This window comes from Cryptococcus depauperatus, chromosome 1 (assembly GCF_001720195.1).
Source record: "Cryptococcus depauperatus CBS 7841 chromosome 1, complete sequence".
Taxonomy (NCBI): Eukaryota; Fungi; Basidiomycota; class Tremellomycetes; order Tremellales; family Cryptococcaceae; genus Cryptococcus; species Cryptococcus depauperatus.
The window spans coordinates 2,405,152-2,420,371 of record NC_089468.1 but is presented as its reverse complement, the minus strand read 5'-3'; the positions used below and the strand labels follow the sequence as shown (position 1 = coordinate 2,420,371).

The following is a 15,220-nucleotide window of genomic DNA, read 5'->3' as shown; positions in this document are numbered from 1 at the left end:
TCAGTTTCGTAAATGACTGAAGTATACATCAAGTCCTCAGCGAAATGAGCAAGCTATGGCTTAGTGACCGAGTATGTTAACACAGTAAACCCGAAGCAGAGAAGTAAAAAATCATTATGTTGTAATTAGTTTGATTCAAATCACAAGATATACAAAAGAAACTGAGGCGATGTTGAACAGAATCTCATATCTTAAGGTGTAAGGTTTCTGTGCTGATTAATCATGAAAAGGTTTATAAGGATGCATACGAAGTTAACACACGAAAGATAGATAGATGTGTGCACAATGCATGGGAAACCGAGTGGGTTAAACTCGACAACAGTCCATCAAGTAGAAATGTTGTCAACCATTTCTGTCACCTTTAACTCTAACTCCATTTCCTCTGTTACCTCTGTCAACAACCCTTCCTCCCATCTACCCCATATATATCCTGTATAGAGAAAAGAAACAGCAGCAGCACCTAGCAACCCACCCACGATGGTGAATATTGGCTGCAACCAGCTTTTCGGCTGCCACGCAGAGCCAACCGTCAAGCACACGAGCACTATTATGAGGACTGCACATATTCGGAGATGTCTTTTCGATGTTTGCTTCGAAAGTCTCGTATAGAGATGGATAGTGTTCAAAGCGCTGCGAATAGTGGTCAATTTGTGGCTAGAAGACATTGAGGCACGGCTTTGATCACGAAGATGCTGGTTTTTAAACGGATCGCGAGCGGCATACATGTCGGTGTTAACTTGCTCAGGTCCGGCCTCCGAGATGGTAGGGATAAGGGGGACAGACGAGCTAGGATGAGTTTGATCGGAAGGTATATCGGTTCGTTTGCGGATGCCTGTTGATTCATCGGGCTCTTCAATAGTAAAAGTGGAAAACAAGGCATAATGATCAGAATACGAAAAGGATCTTCCTGGGACATTGTCCGTAAAAATCACTTGAGAGTCAATGCACTTGAGTATTGGTGCTTTTGAAACTGATTCTTCAAGCGGTTTTCCTGATTCTAGGTGTCCACCTGGTTCTCCAAATGTAGTCCTGTTTTTTTGGTCACCCTTGACCGCTTTCTGGTATCTCCACATGAGAGGTCTTTCTCTAGCAATCGCTGGCTGTCTGTAAAAAATATAGTCCAACCTTTTGCCACCTTTTGCCAGCACATGCTCCGGTATACGCTTCCCAGAAGAGTAGCTGTTTAACGGCGAATCACAAGTCATGCCATAACGTTTGATTGCTTCGTCGGGGGTAGGCGGTGAGGAAATTTCGTCATTGGCAGAAGGATGGACAGAGAGGTATGAATCGACGAGATGGGCATGGTTCTTCATCATTGCTATGGGAACAGACCATGGTTGCGAATTAAAATCACCCATCTGTTATGCGAAATATCAGCAAAAGACCAATACTATTCACAATCTAGTGTGTGAAGTTGAAGGCTTACCACGAGGATATATCGACCTTTGGCGGCCCCCCCACGGATAGCATTGGCAAGTTGCCACGATTGAGTTATTCTATGAGCTTGGCGCGTATCAGGAGGGCGTTCCTCAGCAAAGTCCATCTACCATATAGCTTTAGCTTCTCCATCAATGGTGGTGGCTTTTATGCTTGCATGAGTATTCCATATTTCCACCTCACCCATTACGGGATGTAAAATAACCACATTCGCAGCAGCCTTCTTGACAAAAAAATCTCCAGCAAACCCTTGAGCTGGAGAGCCTGATAGGGAATAAGGAAAGGCATGGGCTGCAATGAGAGGGAAACGTGTAAAAATAGCTAGTCCAGAACCAAGAGCACCTCTTGAGAATTTCTCTTCATAAGCCGATGTGGTACCGAAGCTCTACTGGAGCGCTCCCACACTCACGTATGGAAGAACCTTGAAAAAGGCAAATTGGACTGTACTTCTTCTCGCACAATTTCATAATCTTTGTAGACCCATAGCTCTTGCAGACAGACTATATCGTAGCTTGAAGATGCAAGGTGCTCTGCTATGGCTCGAATCCTGTCTTTCCTATCTTTGGAGATGAATGCCAGTCCCCTATGAGTATACGAGTGAGAAGATATTCCGCAAAGACGTAGGCTGAACAACTTGCCAGACATTGAAAGACAGTACTTTGAGAGTATGTTCTGAGTCATAAGAGGCCGATAGGGAGCTGCTCATACTTTAGGAAAAAGAACAATGCAAGGGATAATGTAATAAATAGATGAAGGTCTTTAAGACACTTGTTGATGATACGATGGTGCTGCCACTATCGGCGTTATATGGAATCAAGATGCTGTTATGGTGGTCACTCAATAATGTCATTACTCTCAACATATGTGCAACCAATATCCGACTTCCTGCGGTTGTCTAAGACTATAGCGCAAGCCCGGCTATACATACATATGTATGCATCCCACAATTGTGTTACTTTGGAACCTCGTTCCTACTTTCTGCCACTGGCAAGATCTCTCCTCTCCCATACTTGTATGACAGTCTCTCCCAAGAACACCATTTCTTTTCTGACCTCTGATACATTCAAGTCCTGTAATTCAAACCATTTTTCCTCCTCTTCTGAGTTGTTTCCATTCGAGATTAATCCCTGATCAGAGGGATGTTGACCAGCACGGACATGTATCTTCCAGGACATTTGGTTTTCCTCTCCTTGGGCAGGTGTCTTTTTGGAAACACCTGGACCGGTACCAGCAGACGACGTAGAGGCAGAAGTAGTGTCCAGGAAGATATTTGATAAGAGGTCGTATTGTGTATGCATCGGATCTGAAGGTTTTGGGTCGACATCTATCCATCTTCTGTCAGTTTTCAAGATCTAGTAATGGCCTGTAAACGTACATTCACACATGTCAACGCCACGAAGAGGGAAGTTGACGATAGTCGGATTTCTTTCTTCTACAAAATTATTCTTTGTAAATCGCTTAATGTTGAGAATGAGATATGGAGGAAGCATGGCAAGGTGATGCCGTTTCAATGTAGGGCCAAATTCCTAAATATCTTATTGGCTTCTACAACAGGATACAAGAAAGAAAAAAGCTCACTTGAGTTGTCTGTCCGTCAAACTTGGCAAGAATTTGGGACAATGGTACTTGAGGAATAATTTTCTTCTCATTCAAGTCCGTGAATAGAGGAGTTGCTGGTAGGTCCAATGCTAAAAAGAGAAATGGCGATGATATTGTCTGCACATCTATAATGGTCATGAGCACGGCAAAGACAACAATCAAAGGCAGAGTTACCTCGTCCAATATCAAATACTGGTCTCGAGTACTCTTTATGGGTGATGACTTGCTGTGTTTCAATCTGTACCTTTCCTTGGAAAGTTTGATATACGACACTAGAGATTCTCTTCTTTGTGCCTCCAAGATCCCTATGCAACGTGTTGACGAGCCATCCAAGAAATTCTACTGGGTCGCCTTGCTCAGTTGGTCTGAATTTACCGTTGCTGCGCTTCACCACTTCTTGGAGGAATTCGTGTGGAGAGATCTGGGATTTAAAAAGTTGAGGGTTCCATAAACGTCGTGCCAACGTAGCAAAGCGCTTGACAAGTTCTGTAGGACGTGCTTCCTCTTTCAGTTGCGGTGTGTTGGGGCTGAGAAGAAAGTTTCGAAGAGGAGGGACATGCAAAAGGAGATGGATGATGACATTAGCGTAATCATTCTTTTTAATGTTGTTGATGCCAATGTATCCTGGAATATATGGTTGACCAGAAAGAGTATAGGAAGGGCTGGGAAGAGTAGAAAGGGCCGCAATATCAGTTGATTTGTAGCGAGGATGCAGTACAGCTAGTATATCATTGAGAGATGGGTCAGAGACAAGGTAGCCTTCTGGAAGGACATAGAACTGAAGCGGGTCAGGTCATTGGAATTGCTGCCAGTATAATGAGAACTTGCCTTTTCTGTCTCAAGATTTAGCCATACACGGTGGTTGTCTCCAACGGCATGTCTATAAGCCCAACTCCCGTTTCCTCTGCCTTGAAAGTATTTGCCGCAAACAAGACAAGCATAGACATTGATATTGCTAAGGCTCTTTGAGCAAAGCTTCTCAAAGTCGAAATCAAGATTTTGTCTAGAGATCTATACATCTTCAATAACTGGAAAGACACCTAGCTATGACTGGCACTCACAGTGTCAAGATACATGTCTCTTCTGGTCAAATCCTCCTTGACACTATCTATTTCTGGCTCTTCTTCGTCACTGGATCCTTCATCTTTAGCTGGCATAGGCGATGACACTGCTGGCAATCTTGAAGGAGAAGGAGCCATAAAAGTGCCATTGACATCTTCCTTTCCCTTGAGAGGTGATGATCCAAGAGGTTCGACGTCGAGCTTGATGCGCTTTGCAGCTGGTGGAGTAGATCTTGAGGGTTCAACAGTAGTCATGGCGACTTCAATAGGGCTAGCAGCGACTATTGCTGGCAGATCAAGCTATGGCTTGCTTCACGACAATATTTGCGTCAATTGGGCGACACCAACTCCGACAACTGGTAGAGAATGTAGCCGACCGAAGGGTAGACGAAGAAAGGAAGTTGATAAAACGATATGATATGGGAAAACAGGATTTCAATTGCAAAAGAAGTCAAGTTGTAGCTGGGAATCGTTTTCCACGTGGCTTTAGATACATGTTGTAAATGTTTTTGTTCTTGTACACCCAACATATAAATCGGGGCGGAATCTTTTATATATATGTCCGGACGTTGCACCTCCACCGGACATGTGTCTGATACATGTATAACCGTGTTTTTAAAGAAATGGCTGAAAAGAAAAAATCTCAAAGTGAACATCCATCATCATGATTTTTGCCGTCAATATATCTTGCTGAAAATGCCGGAAACACCAGAAAGCTCATGGGAGAGGTTCCAAAAACCAACTGGTCCTCGACCAGTACCTCTGTCATCTCGCAGCTCATCAGCTACTCAAGCGCCAAAGTCCGTCAGTGATACTCTGCGCACAACACACTCAACGACATCTCTTCTAAAGGCTCAATGCTCAACAGAACCTCCTCTTGATTCTTTTGCAAGCTTCAAGGGCGCGTATGCAGAGAGTCCTGATGAATCGCCTAGTTTACCGGATGCTCCAGGGAACAACAGGCAGATATCAGAGTATAGACCTTTACCCCCGTCCACTTTCCATACTTTGGCTGCGCAAGAGCCCCGTACTCCGCCTAGTAGGTCACCTCCTCAAGACTCGAGACGAGAAATAGCCCAAAACCGATCCAAAACATTACCAGAGTCCCGACCGGTAACACCCACTTCTTTCGTGGTATCATCACGCCCATCCACTCCTAATCATGTAGCATTTTCGAGACAAAAAAATAGGCCACAACCATCAAGATTGAACACAAATGTCGATAGTCTAAATGGCGATTCATCCACGGTTTCCCCGTCAAAAGTTTCTCCTAGTTACAGACACTGGCAGCAGGTTCGAGCTCATGTTATGGCTCCTACGCCGCTAGAAGAACGGCAGAATGCTCGGTTTGGCAAGATGCCTGGGCTTGTATCTAAAGCTGCTGGAAAATTTGGGTTTCGTCAGGCAGCAGAGAATGTGATAGGCTACACAGATCGCCGGCAATCAATGAACATGCTCTTAGCAGACTTGGGCGAACTAACAGAAGAAGAAAAGGAAGCCATCACTCGGGAGAGAAGAAAATTTGCGCGGGATGTCAAAACTTGCCTAGATGCCTGTGCGCTTGAAGAAAGTCGTAGAAGGCTAGATAGAATCGGGTATGGCAAACATTCCCAATCTCATAGGCAAGATACCAAGTATAGCATAGCGTCTGTCCACTCGTCCGTCATTCATCCTCATCCTCATGCTGCTCAACGCTTCATTTTTGATCCATCTTTTTCGGCGTTTGCGCCCCTTCTTATGGAACTCCACAAATATCTGCCCGCTGCGCGGATGAAGAAACCATGGGCACGAACATGTCCTCATCATTCCGAGATACTTGCAGAACTAGGCATAGCATTCCTGAAGGATAACACTTCAACTGAAGGAGAAAGGCAGCAGGCTCTGGAAGTCTTTGGTACCATTGTGAAAAACTGGGCTGCTGATACCGCTGAAGAAGTATTGCTGCGATGGCAATGGCTCTGCCACGCTCTTCTTACAGACGATCGTCAAACGAGAAATCGTGGCTTTGCCCTCCTTGAAAGTTTACTCCGCTTTGACTCGGCTTTGCCAACAGGACATGAGTACCCACATACATCCCTTTCCTTCCATTCGCTCGCATCCGACCTTTTGCTGTTGCTCCACTCCGTTGAGACTTCACAAAACTATCAACAAGCTCATGTGGCTATCGTTCGTGGCCTATTGGCAGATCTCAAGGAAGGAAGGGTCATGCGGGTCGATGAAACCTCTCTAGTGGATTTGGTTGGAGAGTTGAAAACAGAAGAGTCGATCGATGGAATAGAAGATGAATTAGTTTGGATGGCGGTTGGGTCGGTGCTGAAGACCCATCCACCACTATCAAGATGGTTGTTATTAGGAAAGCAACCTGCATTTAGGGTATGTCCCGCGGCATAGCAATCAAATTCTCACTCAATGTTCATAGGAGTTCATGCCTCCACTTCTCCACACAACACCCAATCATACACCTTCGCTCCGTATACATGCCACTATAATTTTTATCGAATCTCTCATCATCCTTATGCGCAAGGCTGTGGATTTTTCCATTATACCCTATGTTTGGCGTGTGATTAAAGAAGTTATTATACCAGTCGTTGAGTGTTTTCCAAGCCATGATACCTTGTTGACGGCTTCAGGGATGGCGATGTTTGAGATGGAGATTCACCTACACCGAATGTGCTTGGAAGATAGAAACCTTGACCCTGAGAATATGAATACCTATACTGCTATTGAAGGTACACAAGTGGAACATCGTATCTGGATAGCAAAACACTCTGCACCAGGAGACACATGGCAAGATTATTGTTTCCAAGCTGCCAAGCAGGTGGTGAGTAACATGAGAGGAATTTAGGAAGAGCTTACCATTGTGCAGATCAAGGACGCTCATCTGCCTGCCGTTTGCGTAATGATACAAAGTTTTTTAAATCAGGACGGAATGTTAATATTGGGCAAAGAATGTGTATTGGCTGTGTTCCAGGCGAGTCTCCCCTCTGCGTCTCTGGTACTTGCTGAGTCCTGTTAATAGCGTCTGAAACAATCAGAGCCTCTTTTGTTTGCTGCACAACCCCTTCTTAATTGTCTATCTACTACATATCCACAGATACTGTACAAGCCTCTTTTCACACTGTCAGCATCCACACAAACCAAATCACTTAGCTCCTCTTTGCATCTAGTTCACATTCTTTCCTCTCTTATCGGTTCAACACGCTTCTGGATAACAAGTCCGCAAATGGTGACAATTGTTCTTATGGGCGATGCTCCATTGAGGCCAAACAAAATGAAAGTGAAAGAAGAGCCAAAACTTATCCACAAGGTTAGGTTGGGTCGATGGGCAGTGGCTGTGGAGCTTATCTTGGCGATAGAAGCAGGAACGAAGGAAGAAGGAAAAAAATGGAGGAGTTTTGGAGAAGCGTTGGAGAGTCGACTGGCGACACTTATTGATGCTGAAATTAATGTGTTAGCCGTAAGTGAGAGAAATTGCTGTGAGCTGGCTAAAGGTATGCTGTATACTACAGGAGGATCATGAAACCTTGCCTGATGAATACAAGGCCCTCATCTGTCGGCTGCTGTTATGTTTGAGAATGAAAACACTATCTGTAAAAAAGTAAGCCTGAGTATGACAATGTCTCGTTAAAGACTAATTCAGTATAGGCCGCCATGGCTGGAATTATTGTTGTCATGGTTTGTTAATATGCCCTTAGAGAAAAGTCACAAAGAAGAATCAGACATAGTGAAATCCCTCTGCACAGTCTATACAGATCTGTTCTTGCAATTAACATCCAACAAGCACTCTTCTAATTCAGCAACAAACCCTTTCTCTACTTTCACTAGTCAAAATCATATCCAATTCACAAGCGACTCTCGATTATCAATATTAACCCAGTCGTTTGAAGATGTTGCAACAAGCTTGCTTGTTGTCGTACACAGCTGTCTGGCAATTGACAATTGGGAAAGACTTGTCCCGTTTTTATGGCGCTGGTATGGCACAAGGACAAGCGCCAGGAAAGAGGTTGGGTTTTTACTTGAAAAATGTGCGGAAATGGTACCAACATCACTTCGACTGGTGATCATTTCAGATTTGAAGAAGTAAGTTCGGTCTATAGCTTTAGTATCTGCATGTTGTGTCTATCATGATATTAACTATAACAAGCTCAAACCCTAGTACCCGATCCCAAGTAATGCGCAATCTCTCTACACTATTTGCATGGCGCTACCAAATCTTATGTCAGCCAATCCTGACTCCACGCCGAGGTCCCGTGTTTCACTTCCCAGGTAGAACACTCGATTTCGTCGCAACGGATATAGGTTCATCCCATTGGATTTCATCACAAGATGTCCAAGACGCGCAACTTCAAAGGTTTGGACAGACATTGCCTTTAGAACTACGACAGCGGCTTTTTGAACTGGGTTGGAGTGACGATGACGGGCTCAAGAGCAGATTGGATTGGGAGCAAATGCCTGTTAGTGCCCTGTCTAACTTGGTGGTACAACAGGATGGTACACTTCTAGAGGGCACCATAAGGCCATCTAGCCCCTTGAGCTCGCCTTCACGGAAGAGCTCCAATGCATCTGGAAGCTCTTATATTGTCAAACGGAGAAAAGCAATATTTGCCCCTGTGTTAATCGACATAATCTATGAACAAATGATGATTTTGGCTAAAGAAGTGGATGGGCCAACAAATAAACTGTCTTTCGAATTAGTGAGGCTGCTACAGAGGGACGACTCAACAGCTTTCCTGAAACCTCTGACCGAAAAAATGAGTGATTCGTTTTTAGAGGGGACAGAAAGAATTAACGCTGTAAGTGGGTTTTTGAATCCCAATTATGCCTATTCCGCTCTCAATGCGGTGGTTGGATGCCTCAAAACTACACTACGAGCGAATCCCGACGGTTTCACATATTGGGAGGCAGCCTTGACAACAATTGTTCGTCTTATTCCCTATGTCAGCGAATTCTCGCTACGCGACATCAGGAAAAGTAAAGTAGAGCGTGTTCTCTTACCTGCATCTATCCATGAGGAAGAGGGAGCTCTGAAATTATATGGACCTTGGCAGGTGATGGAAGTAGCTGGACAACGTGTTGTCCCTAAAATGACGGTACAAGCAGCCCAATTACTCATTTTGAAAGAATCCCTCGTAGCAAACCCAAAAGAAGTTTATCTGGTCAAGAAAATGGTAGCCACATTACCTACCGATTTTAATATAAATTTGTCATTCGCTCGTGCATGGCTCTTGCTTGTAACCACATTATTCTCCCTAGTCAATCGCAATTACAATGACCGCAACGAGCTTCAACACTACCTGTCAACTGTGGGCGCGATTATGGATCTACATGGAAAGAACGATCTGTTAGTATGTGCGCATAGCTTGCGAATTTTTATGCTTTGTTCTTCGCGCTTTCGCCGACTTGTTAATTCTATTGGGTTTTCGACTATAATTGGCCCTGTATACCGAACATACACTTCATCCAATCTAGCAATACGTGATTGCATAGAGTATGCCGTGAGAAGTTTCTACAAAATTCATGAGGATATGTTCGTCTATCAAACCGTCGCGGTCATTGCTGAAGATAAATACGACGCCGAGACAGTCTATTCTTTGTTGTCCAGTTTGTCAAGTGAGAATACGGAATCCTCTGGAGTACCAGCCGGTGTAAAAGGACTCAATGATAAGGAAGACATGGAAGCTCTCTTACAAAAACTTTCAGGTCCAGAGATATCCATTTCTGAAATTGGCAAGGAAGCAGCAGAGAGACGAGCAAGCAAATTAACATTTTTGACGTTTGACGATAAAGTATTTCCGAGGGAGAATATTGTCCGTCTCTTTATTACAGTCATCGCATCCAACCCTGCTACCAAACAAGCTTCAAAATTCCTTCGTCTTTTCGCAGCTATGATACCCTGTATCAGAGATTATGCGAGTAAAAAGCTGCTCGCCGAAGGAGTTGAGGCTCTCGGATTAGTCATTCATAAAGGGAAGACCAGTGATGAAGCAACCATGCTACCGTTTTTCCCCCAGTTTGATAACACAAAGATAGATTGGATGACCGTAAGAATGGAATACATACATCTTGTCGAATCTTTTGCCAGGTTCGGTGGTCGTTTGGGAGCCACAGCAACCAGGAGAATACTAGACGTAGTGCAGGATTTGTTGTGCAAACAGCCAGAATCGGTAGGACCCGCAGCGTCCAGTATCATTGGGGAGCTAGCTAAGACACGATTGACCTCAGCAAAGCCAACCTCGTTTTTAAGAGAGATTGCTCCTCTTTTCAGAACGTTCAATGCCACTATCGATTTTTCGGGTATGCTAGATTCGATCACAATGTTGGTTCAACGCTTGAATTTTGATCTCGATCCAGAGACAACATCGATCATTATACAAGATTATGTTGGACCTTCGGTCAAACTTTTAGCGTCTGCATCTGAAGACAGTCTAATTTTCATTGTTCCATTGAGGTTGAGTGCAGTGAAATTGCTGAGCGTAGCCGTGTTTTTGGAAGGGGACGCTTTGGATACTTTGGAACGCTATCCTCCTAGCGCAAATTTGTTAGCGTCACTGGTGCTACCACTTTGTCTCATGCTTGAGAAGCCTCGGGAAATCAGCCGTCAAAACATCTTCTCAAGTCTTTGGATCCGCATTCTCCATTATGTACTTAAGCGCCCAGATCGGTCGAGTTATCAAAACATGAAGACATCCACGGCATGTGTGCCTCATTTGCGATTGATTGCTGCAACGGCTTTGCTCACTGTGCAAATTGTCAAACTTATCGTTGTTCGTGCAGCTAGCAGCATCTCAGAAGTAAAGGGCCTCTGGGCATACATTGCGCAACGTCTTTTGAAGGCTATACGTGGAGGTGACGGACACTTTGCGAATAATGAATTGGATGCTGTAGCTCCTAGGGCAATTGATTGGATGATGTGGAGCATTTTTGAACTGATTTCTCTCTATCCTAGCCCTCTATATATTGAGCTTCAAGCTTCATTACATCACGCGCTGTATTTGATGGGCCGTCCGGTTCAATACTCTCGCTCTGCCTCCTCAGTCTCCTCAAGTACAAGGTCCTCTATCATACCTTCTCAACAACTCTATCCTGGGCGTATCAAGCGGTCCTCTATACGATCGCCATCGTTCATCATGCAAAGTAGAGAATCTGATCGGTCTCTTGTTACAAATCAAATCAGCAAACGCGGCAGTGCGTCCATTGTTACAAATCACCAACCAGATTGGAACAATGTCTCAAATTACGATCAATCATTCAACCCTCAAGCTTCCTCTATCAAGCCTATCAGTGTGGAGCTTAGCATTGATACAAGACATGAACGCAAGACGAGCCATAGCTCTATTTCTGGCATAGGCTCATCTGACATGTCGCGCCCTTCTTTTACAGATTTATCCGCTCGACGTGCCTCTAGACCTACTTTCAATGCTTTTTCGAAACCTGCCCCAAGTCACCGTTTTCCCTCCTCGGCAGGTGTGCGTGATATTGGCGGCACATCAGAAAAACCGGGGAAAGCTATTATCCATCTTTTGGGCGCTCCAACACAAATCCTCTCCGCTACCAGTACTGGATTTCCAACTCTTTCTCCCGTCAGCTTCGGGCTGACGAACACAGGAGGAACTTACTTGAGCTACAGCAAAGAGGAGCAAGCATTGAGAGAAACGAACATCACATCTGAACGACTCATTGAAGCGGCGAAGAATGCAGTAAGGATCGTCATGCAAAGACATGGGTGGATAGTGAACGATAATGGGGGCGAGAGGTATTGCGCAGATAGCTGGTCAATAGGGGATTCTTTAGTGATCATTATTACTTCATTGTTTCTGTGTCTTTTGCTGATATATATTGTAGCACACCATCACAGATCAAACAAAAATTTTGGTAGAAGAAGAGTTTCGAGATATCTTTTCTCCTCCCATTACCAATGAATGGATAGATCAAGGCCTGTCAGAAAAGGGCTGTAGAAGGTCTGCAAATATTACTAGAGATCATACAAGGACAAGTGAAAGTATTGAAAGGTCCTCATCCGATAAGAGCCAACACAAATTTCTTGATGAGGATGAGCAAAGAGATGTTCCTATAGTTTCCGTCTCATTTGAATAGATGGCTGCTTTGCATTGACTTATCAACATGGTTGTATAAACCGAATGTTGTATTTTATAGCGTAGACATATGCATATGATAAGTGGATGATGACACTCTTTTGATTATCCTATATGCCTCGTGCAATACTCAATCAATAATGTTGCGGGAGAGGATGGTCGAAACGCGCAAGAAAATTAACGGAGGTAGATTCGCCTAGGAATCTTTGTTTCGCATATTGGCTTATTTTTCTGACTGAAGTCGAGGAGAACGTCGGCGTATATCGGGTGCTGGAGGTGGCGAAAGAATTAGATCTAAAGATATGAGCCCTTTGCATAAGATAATTCGACACAGATGGTCTCACCTTTCATTTCATCATTTGGAGGAAAGAGTGTCGTTGCTTTTTGAGAACTTCACCATATCAACCAGGTTTCATCAGCTTGAAGAGAATATCGAAGAGCACCCACAAGTCAGCATTTGATTTCATCTGATGATTTTGCTGTTGTTTCGCAGCAGGTTTCCGTCGAGTACCTGTATTAGCTTGCTTGTCTTGCTTGACATGGCTGAGTTTTGCCTTTTGATGTACTGGATCATCTTTCGGTTTCGAATCATCTGAGTCGCTGACAAATACTTTGAAATTATGCTACAACCAGGCCTTTAATTAGTGAGATGTCATGGATTAATCCTAATCTAGCAAACTTTGTTCTCTGTCTTTGCTCTTGCCTTTTTTACTTTGATGATTCCATTCTTTCGACGACCTTCATTTGTAGAGAACATCTTGGCATGGTCCATGTTTAAGCTATCGTTTGACTTTTGCTTTGCAAGAATAGGAGTACGACTAGTCAAGGACACAGCTTGAGAATAATCTTTACTTTTCATGCGATAAAATCGAGATCGAAGAGGCTTGGGTGCTTTCGAGACTTGCTTGGCTTCTGGTGGAGGAATCTTGAAATGCCAGTCATGTAAAATTACCACTACGGTTGAGACAGATAGACCAGCTCACATTTGATATAAGGTTAATCTCTCTCAGTGTCCGCCCTTTGTTCTTTTCAGCGACCTTGTTTGAAACAGCTCGTGTGGAAGCTATGATAGAGAATCAGCCATGAATGACACGGCAGCAGATACACACAGTTCCTCAATTTCACTAGAGGTGTGATTGCAGTCGGAATATCTTCCCAATCCATTTCTGCTCTCTTTGACCAGGCACCGAGCATGAGAGACCATCTTTTCTCCCAACATGGTTCTTTTCCTTCAAGTCGCTCCTCAATGCGAAGAGAGGTTTCACAAAGTGCGAAATTTCCGTTCAAATAAGACAAAAAGCATAAATCCTCGACCACACTCTGCGAAGGGCGATGCAAGGGAGTGAAGCTGTCGGAGGGGGGCTGGAACGATGGCGGATCGGGAAATCCAGTTCGTAGAAATGGATGTTTGAGAATCTGGGGAATCTTTGATGGGCTTACGTCAACTCTTTCTACAGCTCTTTCCGTATGTATTGACATACGGTCCATCGTGACCCAGGATCCCGATTTAGCATTCCCAATATGAGCTCGGCAACGCCGCCTTGGCCTAGATGTGGGAGCTTCCAAGAAAATTTGGCTTCGCCCATGAGGATGCGACGTTTAACAGTACTGCTTGTGTCATCTGTGTATGAATGAGCGTATGGATGAGGAATACCGAGAAGCTTTGTGAAAAGGATACCAAGTGCCCAAACATCGTTTGCTTTGGGGTCATATCGTTTATCCTAATTGAAACTCAGAGGATGTCAGCAGACCATCTCAGCATGACATACCGCTGTTTTTTCAGGGCTCGAGTAATCCAATGTTCCACCAGCACTCTTGACAAAGCCACCATCACACTTGAAATGAGAGAAACCAAAATCCACAAGGACTGGAAAGCCTTCATCGTCGGCAAGAACATTGGATCTTTTGATATCTTCGTGACTAACATTGAGACGATGAAGATTGTGAACCGTGTGGAGAAGACGACGAAAAAAAATGATGAGAGAGTCATAGGTCCAATTGTTGGGAAGAGATGAGACTGAGCATGGGTAAAGAGTGAGAAAGACGTATCTACAGACCGTTAGTCTTGCGTTTGAAAGCAGATAGCCTACAGAACCCACGTCCATCCACCTTCTTCGATGACGCCCTCCAACCCGGCTACACCTTCCAAGCCAGCTCCACACAGTGCTTTGAGGAGCACGACCTCCTTGTGAGCTTCAACAGCGTCAATAGTCTCATCCCAAGTTACAGGAGTTCCCTGGTTTCTATGGAGAGCAGGCAAAATTTTGCATGCTGCCTGATGACCGTTTCGGTGAGTAGCAAGCCGAACGTGAGCTGCCATAAAAACTATGAGCGCTGTCCTTATTTTTTATAACAAAGGTTTGTCGTACCATAAGCTCCTCTGCCCAAAGTCTTACCTAACTTCCATCCCCCTACATCCGTGAGGACACTTCGTGGAGTTTGTCTAGTCGTCATGTTGCGGTATGTCAGCCTTGAGAAATGGCTTGCTCAGAATCAAATAATCAGCAACTGGCACGATTTGACCTTGAAGATTAGTAGCTGATTGTTAGTGAGTGTTATAATTAATACCCGTCAATCCGTCAAAGAGTAACGATATAAACGTTGGCTTATTGAGATGACCGTAAAAGCTTGTGATTAAATTATGTCTAGATGAAGGTATATCCACATATAATTTTGTTTTATTATAAATCTGTATTATTGAAAAGAAAAGAAGATGGAAGAAAATGAAAAAAATTATATCGTGTGATATTAAATATTGATAATTTGGACAGTTGACGTGTATCGTGAGGAAAAAAAAAATCAATCACGTACAAAGTGGCGAGCGGTCTGTGCGCAAATTCTGTAGTCTTTTTAAGATCATCACTAATTTCAATGACTCAAGAAAAGTATTTAAAGCTCCACATTCAATATTACATCTTTCTCATAGTATCTAAAAATTTCATTGGTGGTGCTGGCATGAAGGAGTAGCAAGCTCTGTGATGACTACCAATACGTCGCACTGATAAGTCACTGATGGGTTGAAATAGAGAC

General features: G+C 43.9%; 4 protein-coding genes across 4 annotated transcripts; 1 reads left to right on the top strand and 3 right to left on the bottom strand.

Moving 5' to 3' along the window:
- Window positions 1-326: 326 nt before the first annotated feature.
- Window positions 327-2,143, bottom strand: L203_100935 (uncharacterized protein; the record flags this gene model as incomplete). Its single annotated transcript, XM_066210387.1, has 5 exons — window positions 327-1,358; window positions 1,427-1,543; window positions 1,595-1,781; window positions 1,847-2,020; window positions 2,076-2,143. 5 exons carry the CDS (start codon window positions 2,141-2,143, stop codon window positions 327-329), a joined length of 1,578 nt encoding a protein of 525 aa, XP_066066484.1.
- A 265-nt stretch (window positions 2,144-2,408) lies between these two features.
- On the bottom strand, window positions 2,409-4,352 carry L203_100934 (uncharacterized protein; the record flags this gene model as incomplete). The annotated part of the gene is made up of 6 exons (XM_066210386.1): window positions 2,409-2,761; window positions 2,813-2,963; window positions 3,016-3,161; window positions 3,211-3,814; window positions 3,865-4,047; window positions 4,098-4,352. The coding sequence occupies 6 exons, from the start codon at window positions 4,350-4,352 to the stop codon at window positions 2,409-2,411; spliced, it is 1,692 nt and encodes a 563-aa protein (XP_066066483.1).
- A 441-nt stretch (window positions 4,353-4,793) lies between these two features.
- Window positions 4,794-12,191, top strand: L203_100933 (uncharacterized protein; the record flags this gene model as incomplete). Its single annotated transcript, XM_066210385.1, has 8 exons — window positions 4,794-6,470; window positions 6,517-6,918; window positions 6,964-7,068; window positions 7,117-7,554; window positions 7,607-7,695; window positions 7,743-8,177; window positions 8,242-11,887; window positions 11,940-12,191. The coding sequence occupies 8 exons, from the start codon at window positions 4,794-4,796 to the stop codon at window positions 12,189-12,191; spliced, it is 7,044 nt and encodes a 2,347-aa protein (XP_066066482.1).
- A 222-nt stretch (window positions 12,192-12,413) lies between these two features.
- L203_100932 (uncharacterized protein) lies at window positions 12,414-14,644 on the bottom strand (the record flags this gene model as incomplete). The annotated part of the gene is made up of 10 exons (XM_066210384.1): window positions 12,414-12,484; window positions 12,535-12,581; window positions 12,638-12,813; window positions 12,870-13,115; window positions 13,174-13,253; window positions 13,300-13,615; window positions 13,672-13,911; window positions 13,960-14,239; window positions 14,290-14,503; window positions 14,560-14,644. 10 exons carry the CDS (start codon window positions 14,642-14,644, stop codon window positions 12,414-12,416), a joined length of 1,755 nt encoding a protein of 584 aa, XP_066066481.1.
- Between the last annotated feature and the right edge of the window lie 576 nt (window positions 14,645-15,220).